General features: G+C 40.8%; 1 protein-coding gene across 1 annotated transcript in view; it reads left to right on the top strand.

Moving 5' to 3' along the window:
* LOC139757344 (probable glutamate receptor) overlaps positions 1-22580 on the top strand; it is a 69325-nt gene extending 46745 nt beyond the window's left edge. The window contains exons 8-10 of the mRNA XM_071677767.1: positions 7171-7349; positions 18585-18753; positions 21340-22580. Coding sequence (XP_071533868.1) covers positions 7171-7349; positions 18585-18753; positions 21340-21474 — 483 coding nt within the window. The 3' untranslated portion in view covers positions 21475-22580. The remainder of the gene's footprint in view (positions 1-7170; positions 7350-18584; positions 18754-21339) is intronic.
* Positions 22581-26683: the final 4103 nt, after the last annotated feature.

Below are 26683 nucleotides of genomic sequence, written 5' to 3'. Positions count from 1 at the left end.
TCTGGAGAAGGCATATGATAGAGTTGATAGAGATGCTCTGTGGAAGGTATTAAGAATATATGGTGTGGGAGGCAAGTTCTTAGAAGCAGTGAAAAGTTTTTATCGAGGATGTAAGGCATGTGTACGTGTAGAAAGAGAGGAAAGTGATTGGTTGTCAGTGAATGTAGGTTTGCGGCAGGGGTGTCTCCATGGTTGTTTAATTTGTTTATGGATGGGGTTGTTAGGGAGGTGAATGCAAGAGTTTTGGAAAGAGGGGCAAGTATGCAGTCTGTTGTGGATGAGAGAGCTTGGGAAGTGAGTCAGTTATTGTTCGCTGATGATACAGCGCTGGTGGCTGATTCATGTAAGAAACTGCAGAAGCTGGTGACTGAGTTTGGTAAAGTGTGTGAAAGAAGAAAATTTAAGAGTAAATGTGAATAAGAGCAAGGTTATTAGGTACAATAGGGTTGAGGGTCAAGTCAATTGGGAGGTAAGTTTGAATGGTGTAAAGCTGGAGGAAGTGAAGTGTTTTAGATATCTGGGAGTGGATCTGGTAGCGGATGGAGCCATGGAAGCGGAAGTGAATCATAGGGTGGGGGAGGGGTCGAAAATTCTGGGAGCCTTGAAGAATGTTTGGAAGTCGAGAACATTATCTCGGAAAGCAAAAATGGGTATGTTTGAAGGAATATTGGTTCCAACAATGTCGTATGGTTGCGAGGCGTTAGCTATGGATAGAGTAGTGCGCAGGAGGGTGGATGTGCTGGAAATGAGATGTTTGAGGACAATATGTGGTGTGAGGTGGTTTGATCGTGTAAGTAATGTAAGGGTGAGAGAGATGTGTGGAAATAAAAAGAGTGTGGTTGAGAGAGCAGAAGAGGGTGTTTTAAAATTGTTTGGTCACATGGAGAGAATGAGTGGGGAAAGATTGACCAAGAGGAAATATGTGTCAGAGTTGGAGGGAACGAGGAGGAGTGGGAGACCAAATTGGAGGTGGAAAGATGGAGTGAAAAAGATTTTGAGTGATCGGGGCCTGAACATGCAGGAGGGTGAAAGGCGTGGAAGGAATAGAGTGAATTGGAACGATGTGGTATACCGGGGTCGACGTGCTGTCAGTGGATTGAACCAGGGCATGTGAAGCGTCTGGGGTAAACCATGCAAAGTGTGTGGGGCCTGGATGTGGAAAGGGAGCTGTGGTTTCGGTGCATTATTACATGACAGCTAGAGACTGAGTGTGAACGAATGGGGTCTTTGGTGTTTTTCCTAGCGCTACCTCGCACACATGAGGGGGGAAGGGGTTGTTATTCCATGTGAGGCGAGGTGGCGATAGGAACAAATAAAGGCAGACAGTATGAATTATGTACATGTGTATATATGTATATGTCTGTGTGTGTATATTGTTACGAATTCAACACTTATTCAGGCAAGGTCGCCAGTAACATATGTTACAAATACTACTGTTCCTTGTCTTGCAAGGACGTTATAGATTTGTCAAGTTGCACCAACTCAGGATAACACAATAATAAAGTTATGGGATTGAATTAAAGACCAGCATTACATTAAATCTACTTATAATGAAAGAATTCAAGTGTACAAAGATAGGCACATAAATCAAGCATGAAACATTACGTTAACATTGAAAGTGAGTTTAATATTAAACATAAGATAACATTTGTACATGGCTTAACATTCCAGATAAGACTTCAAGCAAGGAGTTCTCTTTCCTCTAAGATTGTTCTTCGATAACATTACACTGATGATTATAACGGGCTTACAGCACAACTCTCAGTTAACGGGCTTATAACACAGCAGGGCTTACAGGCTTACAACACAGCAGGACTTACAGCAGGGGTGGACCACTTACCTCGCTGGGCTAGAAAGAGAGAGACTCAGCGGGTGTCATGGGTATATATTACAGTAAAGACAAGCGTTCCCTGCTAGCTATACAACCTTACATTTTGATTGGCTATGGGAATCAAAAATATTCTGATTGGTTGGAGAATACGTAGCTCAAAACTGCGTAGATCACCCTCCCTCTTGTAAGCCTACAGGGATGACATGTCCAGTACGGTGGTGAAGTATTCCGCAGCTGATGACAACTTAATCCCCCGCCTCGGAGAAGGGTCGGGGTGCTCAAAGACAAATGACCATCTGGTTTCAAAATTAAATTAAAATTAAAGTATTACGCCTAATGCTTGGTGTGAACTGAAGCTCTGAGGACGTCTCAGAGGGAGGCCTTAATCCTCGTCGTGATAAGAATTAACATACACAAGGACACACACACGTTATATACACGAACATGTGAGCACAAAGACACGTGTTCCGTAACACCCCCCTCCTTAAAGGAAAAAATTCCTGGAAGAGGAATTTTCTTAAGAGCGGGATAAACAATCAGCTAACACAATCTGTTAACACATGAGGTGTGCTGAAAACAATGTAACGTATAAATTGTACATAGTGTAACAAGGCCCACCTATTTAATTGCTGACTCCGTTCCCATAACTTGTGAAGATTTTGAAAGGTTTGGTAGTCAGAACACTCTAAATTGATTGGCTAAAGGGCATAAATATACAGTGTTATAATACAAATAGCAAAACAGAAGTTCCCTCTTCATGGTGGGGCTATCTGTTTGGGCTCAACCTTCTTTCTGTCCTCCTGCATTGGGACCTTTCTAGCCTTTACAATACTGGCGGCATTCATAGCTAATCTGGTTGGAGCCTGCAAAATAAAACAGTTGAAAAGTAGGGTTCCTAACTAATAAGAGAGACTGTCTCACACTGCTCATTCCAAACATCTGATATTCTTCAATAAATCTGTCAGAGGGGTTACGACTGTTGCAAAATTTACAATGAACATCCTATAGTACCAAACTATATACAAGCAACACTTCAGTTCTCTCACGCCTCCGCCCGGGTCCCAGGTCTTCGAGGCACACGCAGCTACGTCGTCGACTTCGTCACACACGGCTACTGCTGGACGTAAGATGATGCAGACTGGCACCGTCGGTTCCAAGGGGGGAGGTTCACGACTGAAATATGGCTTAGGCATGTTGACGTGGCATAACCTCCGACCTCTGCACCTATCGGGGGTAGAGACAAGGTAATTTGATTCTCCTATACTCCAGATAATGGTGCAGGAACCCTTAGAAAGGACAACCAAGGGTTGACCTGTCTGCTGTAGTAGAAGCAACACCTCGTCGCCCGCCTCAAACCTTCTTGAACGAGATCGTTTGTCATACCATATTGTCCACCGTTCCTGAGTCTCTCTTAAATGGGCGCGAGACAAATCTTCAGTCTCACCCACTGATTCTTGTACGGACTCGTAACCAGAACACAGCTTCTCTTCACTAATTCCATCCTCAGGGAGAGTCTTCTCTCTTGAATGGGCATGAGACAAACCCTTAGTCTCAACGGAGTCTACACCAGGGGAGAGGGTATCACACAGCTTCCTCTCACTAGACTCACTCGTAGGGAGAGACTTCACTTCCTCCGTCTTAACGAAGTCTACACCAGGGGAGAGGGTATCACACAGCCTCTTCTCGCTGGCCTCACTCTCACGAAGAGTCTTTAAGTCCGCCGTCTCAACGGAGGCTACACCAGGGGAGAGGGTATCACACAGCTTCCTCTCGCTGGCCTCACTCTCATGAAGAGTCTTTAGGTCCACTGTCTCAACGGAGGGTACACCAGGGGAGAGGGTATCACACAGCTTCCTCTCGCTGGTCTCAGTCGGGGGGAGAGTCTTAACTTCCTGCGTTTCAACGGAGTCTATACCAGGGGAGAGGGTATCACACAGCCTCCTCTCGCTGGCCTTCACTTCCTCCGTTTCAACGGCTATGTCGTCAGGCACACGGCCTGCCGTGCCAGCTGTCATAGACCTGGCATCATCGTGGTTGGAGACTAACTCTGGTACTTCTTCCTCACGCTGTACTGCCTCCGTGGACTCCACCGGGCCCGTAGGCAACACCGGCATTGGGTTCATCTTCCCACCACCTAGGTCATTGCCTAACACAAAGTCCACACCTGAGACAGGTAACCTATCTACAACCCCTATGAGAGCATGGCCCGTGAAGAGATCTGTTTCTACCCTCACATTGACTAGTGGAGCTTCCTCGGAACCCGACAGTCCATCTAGCAAGACTCGGTCTCCAAACTCTCCTCGCGGCACCAAGACATCCAACATCAGGGACTGCAGAGAACCAGAATCCCGCAATACGGTTACTTTTCGTCGTACACCACATCTACTAACATAGCCCTCAGACAGGAACGCATTGTAGTTTCCACAGAACGGATCCTTAACTACACTCTCGCAACCCCTCTTTTTCCTAAGAGCAGGGACAGCCTCACCTACTTTACTAAGTGGCCCTAAAGTTGAGACGAGATTCACCGTTCTACTCTTGGTAGAATCTCTAAATTCCTTCTCTCTAGCCCAGCAATCCCTCACCTGGTGCCCAGCCTTGCCACAATAAAAGCAACTCTTAACTCTTTTGGAGTATTTCTCCTTACTTTCATGAGTTACCGGCAAGGTAGCAGATTCAGGTAGGATTACATAATCATTGGTCCTCCCTCTGCCGTCGTAGCCCTTTGAATGCCTGCCCGCGTCAAGTTTGACATCTAACATGTACTCATCTGCTAGTTTCCCAGCCTCCTCAAAATCCTTCGCTGATTTAGCTATTACGTACTGCCGTACATCACGGGGTAGACCGTCCTTACATTCCTCGAACACAAATAGTTTCAGGACCGATTCAGCATCTATGTAAGCCCCCGCGGAACGTACCCACCGCACGGCTAACTTGTACTTCTCACAAAAGTGATCTAAGTAGGGTTGATCAGGGCGCTTATGCTTAGTTCGAAAGCTGAGTCGGTGTGCTTCCGGACTTAAATGATAAGAATTTATCACTGCCTGCTTAACGACCTCATAATCACCACACTGGTCATCGTTCAACGCGGTGTATGTGGATTCAGCTTTGCCAAAAAGAAGGGGCCGCAAAACTGTCACCCAGGCTGACTTCGGCCAAGAGCAGTCACGGGCAGTCTGTTCAAATTTTAGGAAAAAGGAAGCCACATTATCTTCATCGAACTTAGATACGAGATGTAAGTCTCCCAACCGAGACGACACTGGTCCTGATGGTGAAGCGTTAAGTCTAAGTTTTTCACGTTCGAGAGCTAACCGAGCTTGTTCAGTCTGGAGACTAGCTTGTTCAGTCTGCTCCTTCTGTACTTGCACTTGTGATTGTTGTGCTTGTGCATTGATCTTAGCTATCTCTAGTTGAATTCGCCAGTATTCGGGATTAACATTATCATCACTAGGGATATGGGAAGGGATTGAGGGTTTGGCCGACGTCACTGATGGAGCGGTATTGTCGACACTAATTTCAACATCAGGCGCAGCATCTACTATCTGTTCACTAGCAAAATGATTTATGACTAAGGTCTCCAACTGTACTTTACTAGCTTTCCGGTCATAATTCAATTTTAACCTATTTGCAATAAGCTTCAACTCATGCTTTGTTAAAGATTTGATGTCCTCGTGAGAGGGCTCAGATCCACAGAACTGGTCAACGTCAGCGTTGCTGGTCAACGGCATGATTAACGAAAAGGAAAGAGATTCCGCTAAGGCAAGAAATATCCTGGCAGGGTCGCCAATTTATATGTTACGAATTCAACACTTATTCAGGCAAGGTCGCCAGTAACATATGTTACAAATACTACTGTTCCTTGTCTTGCAAGGACGTTATAGATTTGTCAAGTTGCACAACTCAGGATAACACAATAATAAAATTATGGGATTGAATTAAAGACCAGCATTACATTAAGTCTACTTATAATGAAAGAATTCAAGTGTACAAAGATAGGCACATAAATCAAGCATGAAACATTACGTTAACATTGAAAGTGAGTTTAATATTAAACATAAGATAACATTTGTACATGACTTAACTTTCCAGATAAGATTTCAAGCCAGGAGTTCTCTTTCCTCTAAGGCAGTTCTTCGATAACATTACACTGATAATTATAACGGGCTTACAGCACAACTCTCAGGTAACGGGCTTATAACACAGCAGGGCTTACAGGCTTACAACACAGCAGGACTTACAGCAGGGGTGGACCACTTACCTCGCTGGGCTAGAAAGAGAGAGACTCAGCGGGTGTCATGGGTATATATTACAGTAAAGACAGCGTTCCCTGCTAGCTATACAACCTTACATTTTGATTGACTATGGGAATCAAAAATATTCTGATTGGTTGGAGAATACGTAGCTCAAAACTGCGTAGATCACCCTCCCTCTTGTAAGCCTACAGGGATGACATGTCCAGTACGGTGGTGAAGTATTCCGCAGCTGATGACAACTTAATCCCCCCGCCTCGGAGAAGGGTCGGGGTGCTCAAGGACAAATGACCATCTGGTTTCAAAATTAAATTAAAATTAAAGTATTACGCCTAATGCTTGGTGTGAATTGAAGCTCTGAGGACGTCTCAGAGGGAGGCCTTAATCCTCGTCGTGATAAGAAATAACATACACAAGGACACATACACGTTATATACACGAACATGTGAGCACAAACACACGTGTTCCGTAACAATATATATGTGTACATTGAGATGTATAGGTATGTATATTGTGCGTGTGTGAACATGTATGTATATACATATGTATGTGGGCGGGTTGGGCCATTCTTTCGTCTGTTTCCTTGCGCTACCTCGCTAACGCGGGAGACAGCGATAAAGCAAAATAAATAAATAAATATAAATAGTAGTAGTAGAAACTGCAGTGGTAGTAACAGCTGATGTAGTAGTAGTAGTAGTAGTAGTAGTACTATAGTAGTAGAATATGCAGTAGTAGTAACAGTAGTGATAGCAGCAGTAGTAGAAATTGCAGTAGAAGTAACAGTAGTAGGAGAAAAAGTTGCAGTAGTAATAACAGTAGTGGTAGCAGCAATAGTTGAAGTAGTAGTAGTAGTATTAAGAGTAGTGGTAGCAGCAGTAGAAGTGGTAGTATTTGCAGCAGTACTGCTTATATTCACATACTCTTGAACTTAATACGACAGACAGTTCCCCATATCTCGCACTCATCTCACAGTACTGTAACAGACAACTCCAGCACACCTCCAGTCGAGACGTAACTCTCATGGGTATATACTACAGCCCAGTGGTTTCCATGGCCTCTGATACATGTGTCACCTTTACCTGACCGCAGATCGCCCCGAGGGAGGAGCAGTTCCGGCGGGTGTTACAAGGACGATACTCGTTCCTCACCTTCAGGAGCCCCGCCCTGCCTATAATAGGCGCCACTTACACCAACAGAAGAGGCTACACACCCATCCACATCGGCCGCACTGACTATACACTCTTCGCAGGAGATGCATGGGCGTTCAGGTGGGTTATCATCATAAAGTTGGTACGATGATTAGGCAAAGAAGTTTACAACCTCTGCTGTAATAGCCCTACCCATTGATGGGAGCCAGAAGGCTCAACCTGCATTCGTACAGTAGTGCTCAATAATCACACTGTCTTGAACAAGAGATTAAGTAGACAACATTTGTAAGGAAATAGTAGTCGCAAAGAGCACAAGATATCAAGGTATATCAGATTTTAAACATTCTTAATAATAAAAAACATCAATTTCGTTTCTTCCTGTTAACTAATGTGTATTTCTTGATTTCCATATATATATATACATATATATATATATATATATATATATATATACATATATATATATATATATATATATATATATACATATATATATATATATATATATATATATATACATATATATATATATATATATATATATATATATACATATATATATATATATATATATATTTTCTTTCTTTTAAACTATTTGCCATTTCCCGCGTTGGCGAGGTAGCGTTAAGAACAGAGGACTGGGCCTTTTTTGGAATATCCTCACCTGGCCCCCTCTGTTCCTTCTTTTGGAAAATTAAAAAAAAAAAAAAAAAAAAAAAACGAGAGGGGAGGATTTCCAGCCCCCCGCTCCCTCCCCTTTTAGTCGCCTTCTACGACACGCAGGGAATACGTGGGAAGTATTCTTAATCCCCTATCCCCAGGGATAATATATATATATATATATATATATATATATATATATATATATATATATATATATATATATATATATATTATCTATATTTATTTTGCTTTGTCGCTGTCTCCCGGGTTAGCGAGGTACCGCAAGGAAACAGACGAAACAATGGCCCAACCCACCCACATCCACATACACATGTATATACATACACGTCCACACACGCAAATATACATACCTATACATCTCAACTTATACATATATATACACACACAGACATATACATATATACACATGGATATAATTCATACTGTCTGCCTTTATTCATTCCCATCGCCACCACGGAACACATGAAATAACATCCCCTCCCCCCTCATGTGCGCGAGGTAGCGCTAGGAAAAGACAATAAAGGCCACATTCGTTCACACTCAGTCTCTAGCTGTCATATGATACACCGAAACCACAGCTCCCTTTCCACATACAGGCCCCACAGAACTTTCCATGGTTTACCCCAGACGCTTCACATGCCCTGGTTCATTGACAGCAAGTCGACCCCAGTACACCATATCGTTTCAATTCATTCTATTTCTTACACGCCTTTCACCCTCCTGCATGTTTAGGCCCCAATCACTCAAAATCATTTTTACTCCATTTTTCCACCTCCAATTTGGTGTCCCACTTCTCCTCGTTCCCTCCACCTCTGACACATATATCCTCTTGGTCAATCTTTCCTCACTCATTCTCTCCATGTGACCAAACCATTTCAAAACACCTTCTTCTGCTCTCTCAACCACACTCTTTTATTACCACACATCTCTCTTACCCGATCAAACCACCTCACACCACATATTGTCCTCAAACATCTCATTTCCAGCACATGCATCCTCCTCCGCAAAACTCTATCTATAGCCCACGCCTCGCAATCATATAACATTGTTGGAACCAATATTCCTTCAAACATACCCATTTTTGTTTTCCGAGATAATGTTCTCGACGTCCACACATTCTTCAATGCTCCCAGAACTTTCGCCCCCTCCACCACCCTATGATTCACTTCCGCTTCCATGGTTCCATCCGCTGACAAATCCACTCCCAGATATCTAAAACACTTCACTTCTCCAGTTTTTCTCCATTCAAACTTACCTCCCAATTGACTTGTCCCTCACCCCTACTGTATCTAATAACCTTGGTCTTATTCACATATACTCTCAGCTTTTTTCCTTCACACATTTTGCCAAACTCAGGCACCAGCTTCTGCAGTTTCACACATGAATCAGCCACCAGCGCTGTATCATCAGCGAGCAACAACTGACTCACTTCCCAAGCTCTCTCACCCACAACAGACTGCATACTTGCCCCTCTTTCCAAAAACTCTTTCATTCACCTCCCTAACAACCCCATCCATAAACAAATTAAACAACCCTGTAGACATCGCACACCCCTGCCGCAAACCTACATTCACTGAGAACCAATCACTTTCCTCTCTTCCTACACGTACACAAGCCTTACATCCTCGATAAAACTTTTCACTGCTTCTAACAACTTGCCTCCCACACCATATATTCTTAATACCTTCCACAGAGCATCTCTATCAACTCTATGATAAGCCTTCTCCAGATCCATAATTGCTACATACATATCCATTTGCTTTTCTAAGTATTTCTCACACACGTTCTTCAAAGAAAACACATGATCCATACATCCTCAACCACTTCTGAAACCACATTACTCTTCCCCAATCTGATGCTCTGTACATGCTTTCACCCTCTCAATCAATACCCTCCCATATAATTTCCCAGGATTACTCAACAAACTTATACCTCTGTAATTTGAGCACTTGCTTTTATCCCCTACGGTTTTGTACAATGGCACTATGCAAGCATTCAGCCAATCCTCAGGCACTTCACCATAAGTCATACATACATCAAATAACCTTACCAACCAGTCAACAATACAGTCACCCCATTGTTTAATAGATTCCACTGCAATGCCATTGAAACCCGCTGCCTTGCCGGCTTTCATCTTCCGCAAAGCTTTTACTACCTCTTCTCTGTTTACTATATCATTCTCCCTAACCCTCTCACTTTGCACACCACCTCGAACAAAACAACCTATATCTGCCACTCTATAATTCAAACACATTCAACAAACTTACAAAATACTCACTTCATCTTCTTACATCACGACTACTTGTTATCACCTCCCCATTAGCCCACTTCACTGAAGTTCCCATTTGTTCCCTTGTCTTACAAACTTTGTTTGCCTCATTCCAAAACATCTTTTTATTCTCCCTAAAAGTTAATGATATTGTCACACCCCAACTCTCATTTCCCCTCTTTTTCACCTCTTGGACCTATTTCTTGACCTCCTGCCTCTTTATTTTATACATCTCCCGGTCATTTGCATTAATTCCCTGCAAAAATCGTGCAAATGCCTATCTCTTCACTTTCACTAATAATCTTATTTCTTCATCCCACCAATCACTGCCCTTTCTAATCTGCCTACCTCCCACGCTTCTCATTCCACAAGCATCTTTCGGCAAGCCATCACTACTTTCCTAAATGCATCCCATTCCTCCTCCACTCCCCTTACGTCCTTTGCTCTCACTTTTTTCCATTCTGCACTCAGTCTCTCCTGGTACTTCCTCACACAAGTGTCCTTCCCAAGCTCAGTTACTTTCACCATTCTCTTAACCCCAACATTCTCTCTTCTTTTCTGAAAACCTCTACATATCTTAACCTTCGCCTCCCCAAGATAATGATCAGACATCCCTCCAGTTGCACTTCTCAGCACATTAACACCCAAAAGTCTCTCTTTCGCGCGCCTATCCTTAAACACGTAATTCAAGGTTTGTAGGTTTGTAGAAGTTTTCAGGAAAGAAGAGAGAATGTTGGGGTGAGAAGTGTGGTAAGAGTAAGTGAGCTTGGGAAGGAGACTTGTGTGAGGAAGTACCAGGCGAGACTGAGTACAGAATGGAAAAAGGTGAGAACAAAGGAAGTAAGGGGAGTGGGGGAGGAATAGGATGTATTTAGGGAAGCAGTGATGGTTTGCGCAAAAGATGCTTGTGGCATGAGAAACGTGGGAGGTGGGCAGATTAGAAAGGATAGTGAATGGTGGGGTGAAGAAGTAAGATTATTAGTGAAAGTGAAGAGACAGGCATTTGGACGATTTTTGCAGGGAATTGATGCAAATGATTGGGATATGTGTAAAAAAAAGAGGCAGGAGGTGAAGAGATAGGTGCAAGAGGTGAAAAAGAGGACAAATGAGAGTTTGCGTGAGACAAAACCATTAACTTTTAGGGAAAATAAGATGTTTTAGAAGGAGATAAATAATTTGCGTGAGACAAGGAAACAAATGGGAACTTCAATGAAGGGGATGATGGGGAGGTGATGACAAGTAGTGGTGATGGAGTGAGTATTTTGAAGGTTTGCTGAATGTGTTTGATGATAGAGTGGCAGATATAGGGTGTTTTGGTCGAGGTGGTTTGCAAAGTGAGTGGGTTAGGGAAAATGATTTGGTAAACAGACAAGAGGTTGTAAAAGCTTTGCGGAAGATGAAAGCCGGCAAGGCAGGGTGTTCGGATGGTATTTAAGAGGAGTTTATTAAGAAAAGGTGGTGACTGTATTGTTGACTGGTAGGTAAGGTTATTTAATGTATGTATGACTCATGGTGAGGTGCCTGAGGATTGGCGGAATGCTTGCATATATATATATATATATATATATATATATATATATATATATATATATATATATATATATATATATATATATATATATATTTTTTTTTTTTTTTTTTTTTTTTTTGCTTTGTCGCTGTCTCCCGCGTTTGCGAGGTAGCGCAAGGAAACAGACGAAAGAAATGGCCCAACCCCCCCCCCATACACATGTATATACATACGTCCACACACGCAAATATACATACCTACACAGCTTTCCATGGTTTACCCCAGACGCTTCACATGCCTTGATTCAATCCACTGACAGCACGTCAACCCTGGTATACCACATCGCTCCAATCCACTCTATTCCTTGCTCTCCTTTCACCCTCCTGCATGTTCAGGCCCCGATCACACAAAATCTTTTTCACTTCATCTTTCCACCTCCAATTTGGTCTCCCTCTTCTCCTCGTTCCCTCCACCTCCGACACATATATCCTCTTGGTGAATCTTTCCTCACTCATTCTCTCCATGTGCCCAAACCACTTCAAAACACCCTCTTCTGCTCTCTCAACCACGCTCTTTTTATTTCCACACATCTCTCTTACCCTTACGTTACTTACTCGATCAAACCACCTCACACCACACATTGTCCTCAAACATCTCATTTCCAGCACATCCATCATCCTGCACACAACTCTATCCATAGCCCACGCCTCGCAACCATACAACATTGTTGGAACCACTATTCCTTCAAACATAATCATTTTTGCTTTCCGAGATAATGTTCTCGACTTCCACACATTCTTCAAGGCTACCAGAATTTTCGCCCCCTCCCCCACCCTATGATCCACTTCCGCTTCCATGGTTCCATCCGCTGCTAGATCCACTCCCAGATATCTAAAACACTTCACTTCCTCCAGTTTTTCTCCATTCAAACTCACCTCCCAATTGACTTGACCCTCAACCCTACTGTACCTAATAACCTTGCTCTTATTCACATTTACTCTTAACTTTCTTCTTTCACACACTTTACCAAACTCAGTCACCAGCTTCTGCAGTTTCTCACATGAATCAGCCACCAGCGCTGTATCATTAGCGAACAACAACTGACTCACTTCCCAAGCTCTCTCATCCCCAACAGACTTCATACTTGCCCCTCTTTCCAAAACTCTTGCATTCACCTCCCTAACAACCCCATCCATAAACACATTAAACAACCATGGAGACATCACACACCCCTGCCGCAAACCAACATTCACTGAGAACAAATCACTTTCCTCTCTTCCTACACGTACACATGCCTTACATCCTGGATAAAAACTTTTCACTGCTTCTAACAACTTGCCCCCCACACCATATATTCTTAATACCTTCCACAGAGCATCTCTATCAACTCTATCATATGCCTTCTCCAGATCCATAAATGCTACATACAAATCCATTTGCTTTTCTAAGTATTTCTCACATACATTCTTCAAAGCAAGCACCTGATCCACACATCCTCTACCACTTCTGAAACCTCACTGCTCTTCCCCATTTTGATGCTCTGTACATGCCTTCACCCTCTCAATCAATACCCTCCCATATGATTTACCAGGAATACTCAACAAACTTATACCTCTGTAATTTGAGCACTCACTCTTATCCCCTTTGCCTTTGTACAATGGCACTATGCACGCATTCCGCCAATCCTCAGGCACCTCACCATGAGTCATACATACATTAAATAACCTTACCAACCAGTCAACAATACAGTCACCCCCTTTTTTAATAAATTCCACTGCAATACCATCCAAACCCGCTGCCTTGCCGGCTTTCATCTTCCGCAAAGCTTTTACTACCTCTTCTCTGTTTACCAAATCATTTTCCCTAACCCTCTCAATTTGCACACCACCTCGACCAAAACACCATATATCTGCCACTCTATCATCAAACACATTCAACAAACCTTCAAAATACTCACTCCATCTCCTTCTCACATCACCACTACTTGTTATCACCTCCCCATTTGCGCCCTTCACTGAAGTTCCCATTTGCTCCCTTGTCTTACGCACTTTATTTACCTCCTTCCAGAACATCTTTTTATTCTCCCTAAAATTTAATGATACTCTCTCACCCCAACTCTCATTTGCCCTTTTTGTCACCTCTTGCACCTTTCTCTTGACCTCCTATCTCTTTCTTTTATACGTCTCCCACTCGATTGCATTTTTTCCCTGCAAAAATCGTCCAAATGCCTCTCTCTTCTCTTTCACTAATACTCTTACTTCTTCATCCCACCACTCACTACCCTTTCTAATCAACCCACCTCCCACTCTTCTCATGCCACAAGCATCTTTTGCGCAATCCATCACTGATTCCCTAAATACATCCCATTCCTCCCCCTTGTAGATTGTTGTGCTGAAAAAGGACTGATGATGGGAATACCTGTTTTAAAAAGCGAGATATACATAAGTATACTTATTTAAGTAGGAGAGATGGCCAGAGAGCGTTATTGGATTACGTGTTAATTGACAGGCGCGCGAAAGAGAGACTTTTGGATGTTAATGTGCTGAGAGGTGCAACTGGAGGGATGTCTGTGGGGATATCTTGTGGAGGCTAAGGTGAAGATTTGTATGGGTTTTCAGAAAAGAAGAGTGAATGTTGGGGTGAAGAGGGTGGTGAGAGTAAGTGAGCTTGGGAAGGAGACTTCTGTGAGGAAGTACCAGGAGAGACTGAGTACAGAATGGAAAAATGTGAGAAGAATGGATATATATATATATATATATATATATATATATATATATATATATATATATATATATATATATATATATATATATATATATATATATATATATATATATATATATATATATATATATATATATATATATATATATATATATATATATATATATATATATATATATATATATATATATATATATATATATGTATGTATATATAATATACTGAATTTTTTTATTACGTATAGTTTTAGATAGCTCAGACCCTGTTCCTTCGAATGAGCATACTGGACTCGAACCCGTAATTACACACGGGAAATCATAGAGAAACTCTGAAACTGACGAATGAAATTTATTTGAATTCTTCATATAGTGGATGGCACGCAGGTTAGAAGGTTGACAGACGTAAACCTTTAAGAATTTATTGACTGAATGAAAATCATACAATAAGCAGAAAGAAAAAGAAAAAGAATAAATGCTCATTAAAAGATTGCTGAAGATCGTGGGATGACAGACGCAACTTTAGTGATAAAATGAAAAATAATTAGTGGTTACTCACAATCAGGAAGTAAGAGGACGTTCAATTATTGTTACGTCTGCCTTGGAGTCATCCAGCCAGGAGGTAGGCAAGAAAACTTAATGACAAGGTGTAACTCATCGGGGAGCCCATGAACGTGATAAACACAGGGAAGAGAAGAGGAGCGAAGAATACCGTCAGACAGGAAAGACAGGATTCATCGATAGGTTACGGTAATGACACGCTAATAATATGTACAAACGCTGATGGATTAGTAGCGTATGGAAAAAACAGAAATCTGGAAATTGTGTTTAGGAAATTGCACCTTACATTGATGGAGTTGTGTGTAATAAAGCTCACCTATTGTGGCCAGACGGGGTCACTGGAGTACGAGGGAACTGAGAAGGTGAAGGAAGGGAGGTTTGGCCGGACCTCTTGATGAAAATAACCAAAAGTCTCAGAAAATTAGTAGAATATTACGCACTTAAACAACACATGATGGGAGGAGTAACTGAAGGAAAGAAACGCATAGTTGTGTTGATATCATATAATCCTCCAAAGAATTTCAATAATCCAAAACAAATACACAATGATAACCATGAAGCAGCAATCAGGAGGGTATATGAATCACTCATACACACTTCTCAGAGGTGGTAAAGTACTGTTAACTGAGGATCTCAGTTGTAAAGAAACAGACTGTAGACATTCATCTTCTCATCGTGACAGTCATAAAAATACAAATTTTTACTGTGTGTACGGGAGGATTTCGTATACCATGTCAATGAATATACTAGAATGAGACGGAATGATATACAATTGTTAATGGACCTCATCTTCATGCATACTAACAGTGAAATAAAAGAATTTATGTATGGCACACCTACTGCAAAACCTGATCATATAATGCTCGGTAAGACTATGTGCTACATGAAAAAAGTTAAAAGAGCAGAGATGAGACATGTCATAAAGAGGAAATATAGTCGCGTTGTCTCCACAAACCTTTCAATCTATATGGCAACTGAGGCAAGAAAGTGAATTCAGTAGCCAGAAACAAGTGCTTTGTGGTAAGAGGCTCTGAAACATTTAAAATGAGGGAGTAGGAACATGGTTACCTCTAACCTCGAATACAAAGGCAAACTTTGGAAAGAGGGAAGAACGGTTTGATAGAAGGTGCCAGAAAGTATAGGAGCTTAGATATGTGCAATGAAGATATAGGCGGTTTTCAAACCAGCCAACATTTGCAAGGTACGAGAGAGCAAGGAACAAGTGTAGCAGTAAAAGAAAGGAGGAACAAAAGTCTGTGAAAAGAATATCGCGGAAAGGCAGAAAATCTAAAGACATTTCCATAAACTCACTGAGAATAGATTGTATCTATATGACTTCATCTGAATTTGCTTGATATTGCCCTAATCCAATCAGTGGAGAAATTTTCTTGCAACGAGAGTATATTAGATTTGATTCTAACTTCGAATGAGGATCTCATCAATTGTGTTGAAGTTGGAAAACCATCTGGCAGACAGATTACTTTTGAGGTCACTTTCAACCCGGCATCTGATATTGGTCACCATGACAGTTCCTTAACGGTATCAGATTCTACACTTCTAGGTTTTAATGATCTCCCATTGCTCTTGCCAGGCAACATTGAGATGATATGATCAATGAAAGCGACGTGAACGTAGGTTGGGTAAGCGTCAGTAAAACTTTCAAAGCGGTAGAGGGAACATGTGTGCCAAAGCGTGATACCCGGCTTTTCTCTAGAACGTATGTCAGAGAAGTCCCTGTTGTCTAAGAAAGTGGCTCGTAAAAACATAAGATATCAGTATCTAACATTATACAGTAGATTACGTAAATTTGGATAGAGAAATTAATGTAATCATACGACAAAATCAACGTTAATATGAAACGTACAATGCCGAACATAGTAAAAGAAACTCTAAGGAATTTTACAGATATGTCAGAGGCATGAAAGTCATTTCCCACTCAATTAGTTAATTCGTCATGGAAAAAGATCACTAGGTCTAGGACAACGAAGCCATAGCAAAAGTATCAAAGGTTATTATGTAAAAAACTGACATAGAATATGAACACATGCTTGCAGCAAGAAATGGAAAAAACAGGAATAAAACAGCGGACTCGGATAACTTTTATCAGGGGATAATGATAAAGGCGAAAAATGAGATAGTTATACCCTTGCTCGCCGTTTTCAATAAGTCATTTGCTGCGGGATAAGTTTCTAAGATATGGAAGTTTGCCAGGATAACATCTTCAAAAAAAAAAGAAAAAGAAAAGGAAGAGTCACTGCCCGAAAATCTTCGTCAGATCAGCTCAGCGTCTGTAACTGGGAAACTTATGGAAACCATCATTCGTGACTGAATTATAAGCTGTTTAGAGGACCAACACTTAATAAACGATTCTCAGTATGGTTATCGACGAGATCGCTCATATCTGACAAATCTGCTTAATTTCCTTTATAATCAATCAACATTTTGCTGAAAATAATGCAGCCGATGCCGTCTGTCTACATTTGCCAAAAGAGAAATCACATGGTACAGATGGGTTGCATTTCGATGAATACGAAATAAGTTAACTGGCCGTACGTAAACAATAAGCTGTGATTAATGGCTAACCTTCAGATGGTTAAACGTAACAAGTGGCGTGCTAAAGGGATCAGTTTTGGGACAAGCTCTCGTTCTCATATGAATATATCAGTAATATTGATTGCCTTGCATCGCATAAGAAATTGCAGTCTAAGCTGGGAAACAAATCGGCAAATGAACTTGTCTGCAGTTTCACCATAGAATAAACAAACTTTGATGGATTGTGCTCATAAATGTCAAATGAATTCTAATACCGATAAGAAGGAAACTTTTTTGCATCGGCTAGAAAAACGAAAAGATAAGCTGCAGCATAAACTCATTTCAAGTTCAGAGAGTAAAAGAGGGAAAAGATGAGTGTAACAGTAACTGGTTACTGAAAAAACTAAGTGAACAGTGCGCAGAAGTAGTGAAAAAGTCAAACAAAATTCTTGCATTATTAGGCAGGGCTTTGTATATCAAGTCGAAGGAATTAATCCTTGCTCTTCAATGGCGCGTCTTTAACTTGAATCTTGTTTCCCGTTTTGGTCACCCTAACTGAAAATTGATGTAGACGCGATGAAGAAAGTACAGCGTCGAGATAAGATGATTCAAAGGCCGAAAAACAGGTATGGAGGCCAATTAAAAGATTTTAATCTACTTAGCTCTGAAAAGCGAGGGATAATAGGTGATCTAACAAGCTACTTACTTCATTCGTCTCATCTTACTCGTAGTGATGGTGCAAAATGAAGAATAACGTCTGACGTACAACAAGAATAACTACATTTTCTTCAATAGGAATGTTAACATATGCAACTATTTACCAGTTAGATTGGTTAAAAGCACTCTCAGAGATTCGATTAAGAGCAACCTTCATCATTTTTTTTTGCTTCAAGCCCAAATTTCCTCAGTCATTTTAACAAATTAAATGTTTTTCTGTTCCAATCATATGTGTACCTTTTAGCTTTCACCACACTAAGCTGTGGATTTCTGTCATTTTCCACAACCAAAAACGGGTTCAAACAAACCCAGTCGTCAGTTTGAATTCATTTGTTTACTTTCCATCCTGTAATATCATCCAGGAAAGGTGCACCATTTCGTCATCGCATCAGTGAAATGATGCAGCACCTGCTGGAAGCTGGTCTCGTAATTTACTGGTTTAATGACGTTATTGAAGATTACGTAAGAATGAACACCATGAAGATGGAAAATGGAGAAGACAAAAGACAAGGGCAAGGTGAAATCTTTAAGGTAAGTTTTATATATATATATATATATATATATATATATATATATATATATATATATATATATATATATATATATATATATATATATATATATGTATATTTTTTTTTTTTTTTTTTTTTTTTTTTTTTTTTTATACTTTGTCGCTGTCTCCCGCGTTTGCGAGGTAGCGCAAGGAAACAGACGAAAGAAATGGCCCAACCCCCCCCATACACATGTACATACACACGTCCACACACGCAAATATACATACCTACACAGCTTTCCATGGTTTACCCCAGACGCTTCACATGCCTTGATTCAATCCACTGACAGCACGTCAACCCCGGTATACCACATCGCTCCAATTTACTCTATTCCTTGCCCTCCTTTCACCCTCCTGCATGTTCAGGCCCCGATCACACAAAATCCTTTTCACTCCATCTTTCCACCTCCAATTTGGTCTCCCTCTTCTCCTCGTTCCCTCCACCTCCGACACATATATCCTCTTGGTCAATCTTTCCTCACTCATTCTCTCCATGTGCCCAAACCACTTCAAAACACCCTCTTCTGCTCTCTCAACCACGCTCTTTTTATTTCCACACATCTCTCTTACCCTTACGTTACTCACTCGATCAAACCACCTCACACCACACATTGTCCTCAAACATCTCATTTCCAACACATCCATCCTCCTGCGCACAACTCTATCCATAGCCCACGCCTCGCAACCATACAACATTGTTGGAACCACTATTCCTTCAAACATACCCATTTTTGCTTTCCGAGATAATGTTCTCGACTTCCACACATTTTTCAAGGCCCCCAGAATTTTCGCCCCCTCCCCCACCCTATGATCCACTTCCGCTTCCATGTTTCCATCCGCTGCCAGATCCACTCCCAGATATCTAAAACACTTCACTTCCTCCAGTTTTTCTCCATTCAAACTCACCTCCCAATTGACTTGATCCTCAACCCTACTGTACCTAATAACCTTGCTCTTTTTCACATTTACTCTTAACTTTCTTCTTCCACACACTTTACCAAACTCAGTCACCAGCTTCTGCAGTTTCTCACATGAATCAGCCACCAGCGCTGTATCATCAGCGAACAACAACTGACTCACTTCCCAAGCTCTCTCATCCCCAACAGACTTCATACTTGCCCCTCTTTCCATATGGGGGTGGATTGGGCCATTTCTTTCGTTTGTTTCCTTGCGCTACCTCGCAAACGCGGGAGACAGCGACAAAGTAAAAATAAATAAATAAATAAATAAATATATATATATATATATATATATATATATATATATATATATATATATATATATATATATATATATATATATATATATATATTCCTATGAGTCCACGGGTAAAATGAAAAGTGGGAACTTACCGTGTTTCATTTTCCCCGTGGACTCATAGGAATATATATATATATATATATATATATATATATATATATATATATATATATATATATATATATATATATATATATATATATATATATATATATATATATATATATATATATATATACCCACATACACATGTATATACATACACGTCCACACACGCAAATGTACATACCCATACATTTCAATGTACACATATATACACACACAGACTTATACATATATACACATGTACATAATTCATACTGTCTGCCTTTATTTATACCCATGGCCACCACGCCACACATGGAATAACAGCCCCCTCCCCCCTTATGTGTGCGAGGTAGAGCTAGGAAAAGACAACAAAGGCACCAATCGTTCACACTCAGTCTCTAGCTGTCATGTAATAATGCACGGAAACCACAGCTCCCTTTCCACATCTAGGCCCCACAAAACTTTCCATGGTTTATCCCAGACGCTTCACATGCCCTGGCTCAATCCATTGATAGCACGTTGACCCCGGTATACCACATCGTTCCAATTCACTCTATTCCTTGCACACCTTTCACCCTCCTTCATGTTCAGACCCCGATCACTCAAAATCTTTTCCACGCCATCTTTCCACATCCAATTTGGTCTCCCACTTCTCGTTCCCTCCACCTCTAACACATATATCCTCTTTGTCAATCTTTCCTCACTCATTCTCTCCATGTGACCAAACCATTTCAAAACACCCTCTTCTGCTCTCTCAACCACGCTCTTTTTATTTCCACACACCTCTCTTACCCTTACATTACTTACTCGATCAAACCACCTCACACCACAGATTGTCCTTAAACATCTTATTTCCAGCACATCCACCCTTCTCCGTACAACTCTATATATATATATATATATATATATATATATATATATATATATATATATATATATATATATATATATATATATATATGAAGAACTCTCCTAATTCTAAACAATAATTGGATAAAATTTTCTGCTCTGTTTTCCGTTGTCATTATATCTTATTAAAAAAAAGAATAATGATTGACGAAGTCCCTTTTTTGATTCTGTTTTAGAAAGAACTGTTTACTATTTCTTTATCAACTGAGGGTGTAAGTTATAAGTGTTCAGGTTTACACAGTTGCACATTGTTTTGTTTATAAAGTTGACTTGTAGTCCTGATCTAAGACGACCTTTTACTGACACAGCTCGATGAAGGCCAGGGGGTACTGGGACTGACCCACATCCAGGGTGCTTTCTACCTACAACTCTTGGGATCCGGGGTCGCATTCCTCACTCTACTTATGGAGAACTTGGTCTATCACTGTTCCTGGTATGATTAACCTCATCTTATATGAAATGATCTTGTATCTTCTACGTTACTACAACCTAGCAGTCCCAGTGTATGGAAATGATCCTTGCTAATCCTTTTTCCACACCTTACCGATCACACCTCTTCGAGTTGGTCATCCAAACCTGATCCGTCTCTTCTTCATGGGAAGCACACAACCATCTACTGCTCTACATCAACAATGCTGAGTCTCGGATACTTAGTTTTCCTTCAATCGTGGGCGGAAAATGTAATCTACAGCAACACAACTCGTGTGTCTCTCCTGCTGGACTGGAGAACAGCCGGCTCACAGTTCCAAGTTGGCGCCTCTGCTGGGATTGAAATGTTTCTGTTAGCACGACACGCCTTCAACACTGAAGGTTCTTCGCTAAGCGACACCTCGACATCTTAAGCTGCACGTCATACATCTGTAACACATACCTGTATATTACTGATCGAGTTTGTGTGATTGCTACTTGTTACTTTTTGTGTGTTACGGGAAGAGAGCTTTGCACGCGTGCTGACCCGTCTCTTAACTTTGTATCTACGTACCAGGTTTTTATTTCTATGTTTGCACACACACACACACACACACACACACACACACATTCTAACCTTAGCTAAGTGCACATCTTCTCACCGGCCCGGAGGAGCGGACGGACAGCTTGGTTTGGTATGGGCCGATTCCAATCCTTTTGGGTCCAGCCCTGGTCGAACCTGTGGTGATTCATAGTAACATTTGTATAGGCAAATGGTTTGTAATGATGCCCAGCAATCATGAGGGTATCCTGAGGAAGAGTACAGTGAACACATGTAGTGAAGATAAGGACGTAGGAAATATGATAATTCATTGAAGGTAAGAGTTTAGTAAAGAACTTTGACCTGACCCGCAAGGGTATAGCAATTATAAGAGTGTAAAGGATGGAGAAGAAGCCAAGGTGGAGTTTATGTATGTCATCAGTTACCATAAGATTATCCTTACGGTGTATTTCCTTAATTGCTCTTTAAAGTCCTTCAGAGACTTCATCTTAAACTTGTTTTCCGTCACTATCGTATAATGCATACGCGACTAACGTGATGTTTTAAAAGCAATCGAATCTAATCATAATCAATAAAAGAAGAAAAGCTTACGAAATTATGATTAAAACCTTATTTCATTGCAGAGAATCCGATATTTCCCTTCACATAAACATTTTCACCATCCAACAAGCATCATCATCCACCCTTCACCATCCAACAAGCATCATCATCCACCCTTCACCATCCAACAAGCATCATCATCCACCCTTCACCATCCAGCAAGCATCATCATCCACCCTTCACCATCCAACAAGCATTATCATCCACCCTTCACCATCCAACAAGCATTATCATCCACCTTTCACCATCCAGCAAGCATCATCATCCACCCTTCACCATCCAACAAGCATCATCATCCAACCTTCACCATCCAACAAGCATCATCATCCACCCTTCACCATCCAGCAAGCATCATCATCCACCCTTCACCATCCAGCAAGCATCATCATCCACCCTTCACCATCCAACAAGCATTATCATCCACCCTTCACCATCCAGCAAGCATCATCATCCACCCTTCACCATCCAGCAAGCATCATCATCCACCCTTCACCATCCAACAGACGTTATTACAGTTTAATGTTCCATGACTTAAAGTTTTCTCTTACCATTCATGGACATTTTACCAATTTCAACCAATGGCATGATAAATAAATCAGAAAGTTTGGTGATAAATGTCTTCAGATTTCAAAATGTATGTCCCAAGCCTGATGCTTTACAGTTCTCGGACTCAAGCTAGCAGACTTACGGGGGTCAGAACGCACAAGCCTCTGAGGAAGATCTTTTCTATTGCTCTGGCCACTAGTATGTGGATATGAAAGAGGTAAACCTAGTTACTGATTGGTAAATGTAGGTGAATCTTACATAAGTGAAAAACCTTACCTTATTCTGCTAACTGAAACAGACTGATAACAGCAGATAACATAACAGAAGAGTTATGTAAAGCTACAAAGATACGTAGAGCACATAAAGCCAAGGTCCGAGCGAGGTGGTCTGGCTTTAATGCAACTTAGAAAAGATGCAGCATCCTTAAAAGCCTCCACGCCCTCCGGTGACACACAGGACGGAAAACAGGTAATACAAAAATATTTACCTTGCAGGAATAATATGACTGAAGGAAATGTTAATAGGAAAGTCTTAAGGTAGAATGAACATGAATATGTCAGGCATTACATCTCTAACGACATACGTCCTTCACTTTCTTTTCTTACAGATACATAGTAAGGTTAATCCTGAACACCAGCCTCTCGACTTACCATATTTACATTATCCCGATGTTGAAAAATTTTCCTTTGATTCTTTCTTGCTCTCTTAAAGTAGGCGAGACGGGTTAAGCAGTTGTGGTATGCTACTACAGCATGGCCAGGTAGAAATCGGTGGTTGAGAAGGTAGTATGATATACCACTACATTATTTGAGTAACTAAATTAATTGTTCACTACCGGACAGTGAAAAATGATCATTAAGCCTAACTTTGAAGATATCAAAAGTGTTCCTCTGAACAGTATGTTGTACGATTTTATTCACGCGTCAATAATGTCTTTAGTAGAGAAATAATCCGTACACTCTAGATAAACTCGGAGACACTAAATTTTCTCCCTCTCTTCTCGTTGGTAGCGCTGACGCTACTGTAATGAAATTTTCAACATAGACATTGCTGAATCCTTTAAGCATTTCAGAACATTCTGTCAATCTGCCTCGGAGAAGCCTCTTTCTTTTAGATAACAAGTTTAATCCTCGCAATTTGTCCTCATATGTTTTGTTCCGCGAAGAAGGAATCTAGTTGTGCTTCGCTGAACTGCTTCATTTTAAGAATATCTTTGCTTAACTGGGGGGACCAGAACTGCACTGCATATTCAAGATGGGGTCTAACTAAACTTACGTATAGTAGCAATATAATATCCTTGCTTTTGTACGTAAAGTTTCTGTTGTCAAATCCCAACATCCGGTTTACTTTCTTGGCAGCTTCATTACAATGCTGTGAGAGTTTGAAATTGTAGGAGACAGTGACCCGTAGATCACACACACAGGGGTGTCCTTTATCTTGTGGCCCTGCAGTTCATAATCAAGTTTTTTGTTGACGTGTCCTGCTTGTGACAACTGATATTTCATTTGCCATTCATTTTAAGCCATTCGCCGATTTTACCTAAATTCTTTTGTAATCTTGATCTATCTTCTTCAGTTGATATAACCTTGCTGAACTTTGCGTCATCTGCATATTTGAACACTATGTTATTCAGTCCTACGTCTATATCGTAAATATAAATGATGAAAAGTTTAGGCCCAAGTACGGCGCCCCGAGGGACCCCACTAGGAGTGGTTGACCACGGTGATGATTCACCGTTTACTACAATTCTCTGCCCTGTCACGTAATAAGACTTCAATCCAGTTTGCCAATGCAACCAGCAATCCCCATGGGTCAGACTTTATGGATCAATTCAACGTGGGGGACTTTGTCGAATGTTTTATGGAAGTTCGGAAATATGATATTCACTGCTATTACCTTGTGAGTATTGAACAATTTATGATAAAAGTCAAGGAGGTTTGTCTAGCTTGATGTGTGCCTTCTACAACCATATCATGGATTCTTGATCAGATTGTGTTGTTCTAGGCTGACTACTATTTCATCTCTAACAATTGACTCCAGAAGTTTACATATCATTGATGTAAGGCTAATGGCCAGGCATATTACGGCTTTCCTCTTTGTATATATGAGTGACGTCTGCCAGTCTCCAGTCCTGAGAGACTATTCTTTCCTAGATATATTTCACGAAATTATAGGTTAACAGTCTAGCAATATCGTGATTGATTTACTTGTGAATAGAAACAATTAGAACCTGTACTTCTATCATTTTTCAACTTGTCTACATGTGTTAGTTCTCTAACTGTGACGGTGAATTCTGGTATCGTGTACGCGCTATTTATCATTCTTAGAATTCGTGTCACTGCTTTCTAGTATAGAAATCAGAACTAAAATTCATGATCAGATTTGCTGATATACTTGTGTCATCCACAATGGGTCTCCCGTCTCATTTACTAAGGGTCCTATCCCACTCTTTCTATGTTTCTTATCATTATTGATAACCCTATAAATTCATTTATGATCTTTTACTATCTCTTGCAATACTCATTTCACACATTTTCTTGGCTTGCTTGGTAAGTCTTTTCACGTCTTTCCTAAATGTGTTTATTGCATTGCGATATTTGGGTCGTTGTCTGATTTCTCGAGCTTGTAGAGTTAAATTTTGCGCCGTACAGCTCTTACTATATCTGCAGAACACCAGTCAGGTCTGTTGTTGGTCTTATATATTCTTTCATGCATGCAAACGAATGTGTCTTGTTTGAGCATAAACTGATGCTTGAAACTGGCCCATAATTCCTATTGGCATGAACCAACAAATGTGAGGCTCTTCAATGCGTCGCTCATCCTAATATGTGATATTAAAGTTAGGGATAATGATATTAGTTTTATAGGAATTGGTTTTCGTATATACATCGGACCTAACCATGTTACGATCACAAATGCCCGGATGTTCACGATCACAGGTATTAGTTACTAAAAACTCCTGGAACGCAAAACGAAATCAAGTACATTAGCTTCCCCTCGTCGGTCCAATGTCGGTTTGGAATAAATAATTGTCTCCGACAAAGTTACCACGTCTAGCCGATTCCCTTTCTACATGTGAGATAGTTCACCAGTTGTTTTATGGAAAATCAAAATACCCCAGAATGATCGACACTTTATCCTGTATTGCTCTCTGTAAACTGTCGTATATGACAATGCCAATATCTGCTGGCTGACTAGGGCATCTTTATGCGATATTTATGCAAAGTTTGGAAAATTCTGTGCCAATCTGAACACACAAATGTTCAGCAAAGGCAAATGCTGTAGCCTGAATTTCGTTGGGTTCAGGTATGATTTACCTACGGTGCAGTTCCTAACTCCTTGATCGTCTCTGTTCTCTACATATTATTTGTAGTCTGGCAAATTGTACTCACTAATCAGATCGCTGTTTTTCGTGTTCAGAAATGTTTCTTTTAAACCTTTGCTATCAACATGTTCACTGTTTACAAAGCGATGCAATTCATATGAACATAAGAAGTGAGGACACTGCAAGAGGCCTATTGTCCCATGCTAGGCAG

This window comes from Panulirus ornatus, chromosome 25, assembly GCF_036320965.1.
Source record: "Panulirus ornatus isolate Po-2019 chromosome 25, ASM3632096v1, whole genome shotgun sequence".
Taxonomy (NCBI): Eukaryota; Metazoa; Arthropoda; class Malacostraca; order Decapoda; family Palinuridae; genus Panulirus; species Panulirus ornatus.
This window is presented reverse-complemented; position numbering and strand designations above follow the sequence as displayed.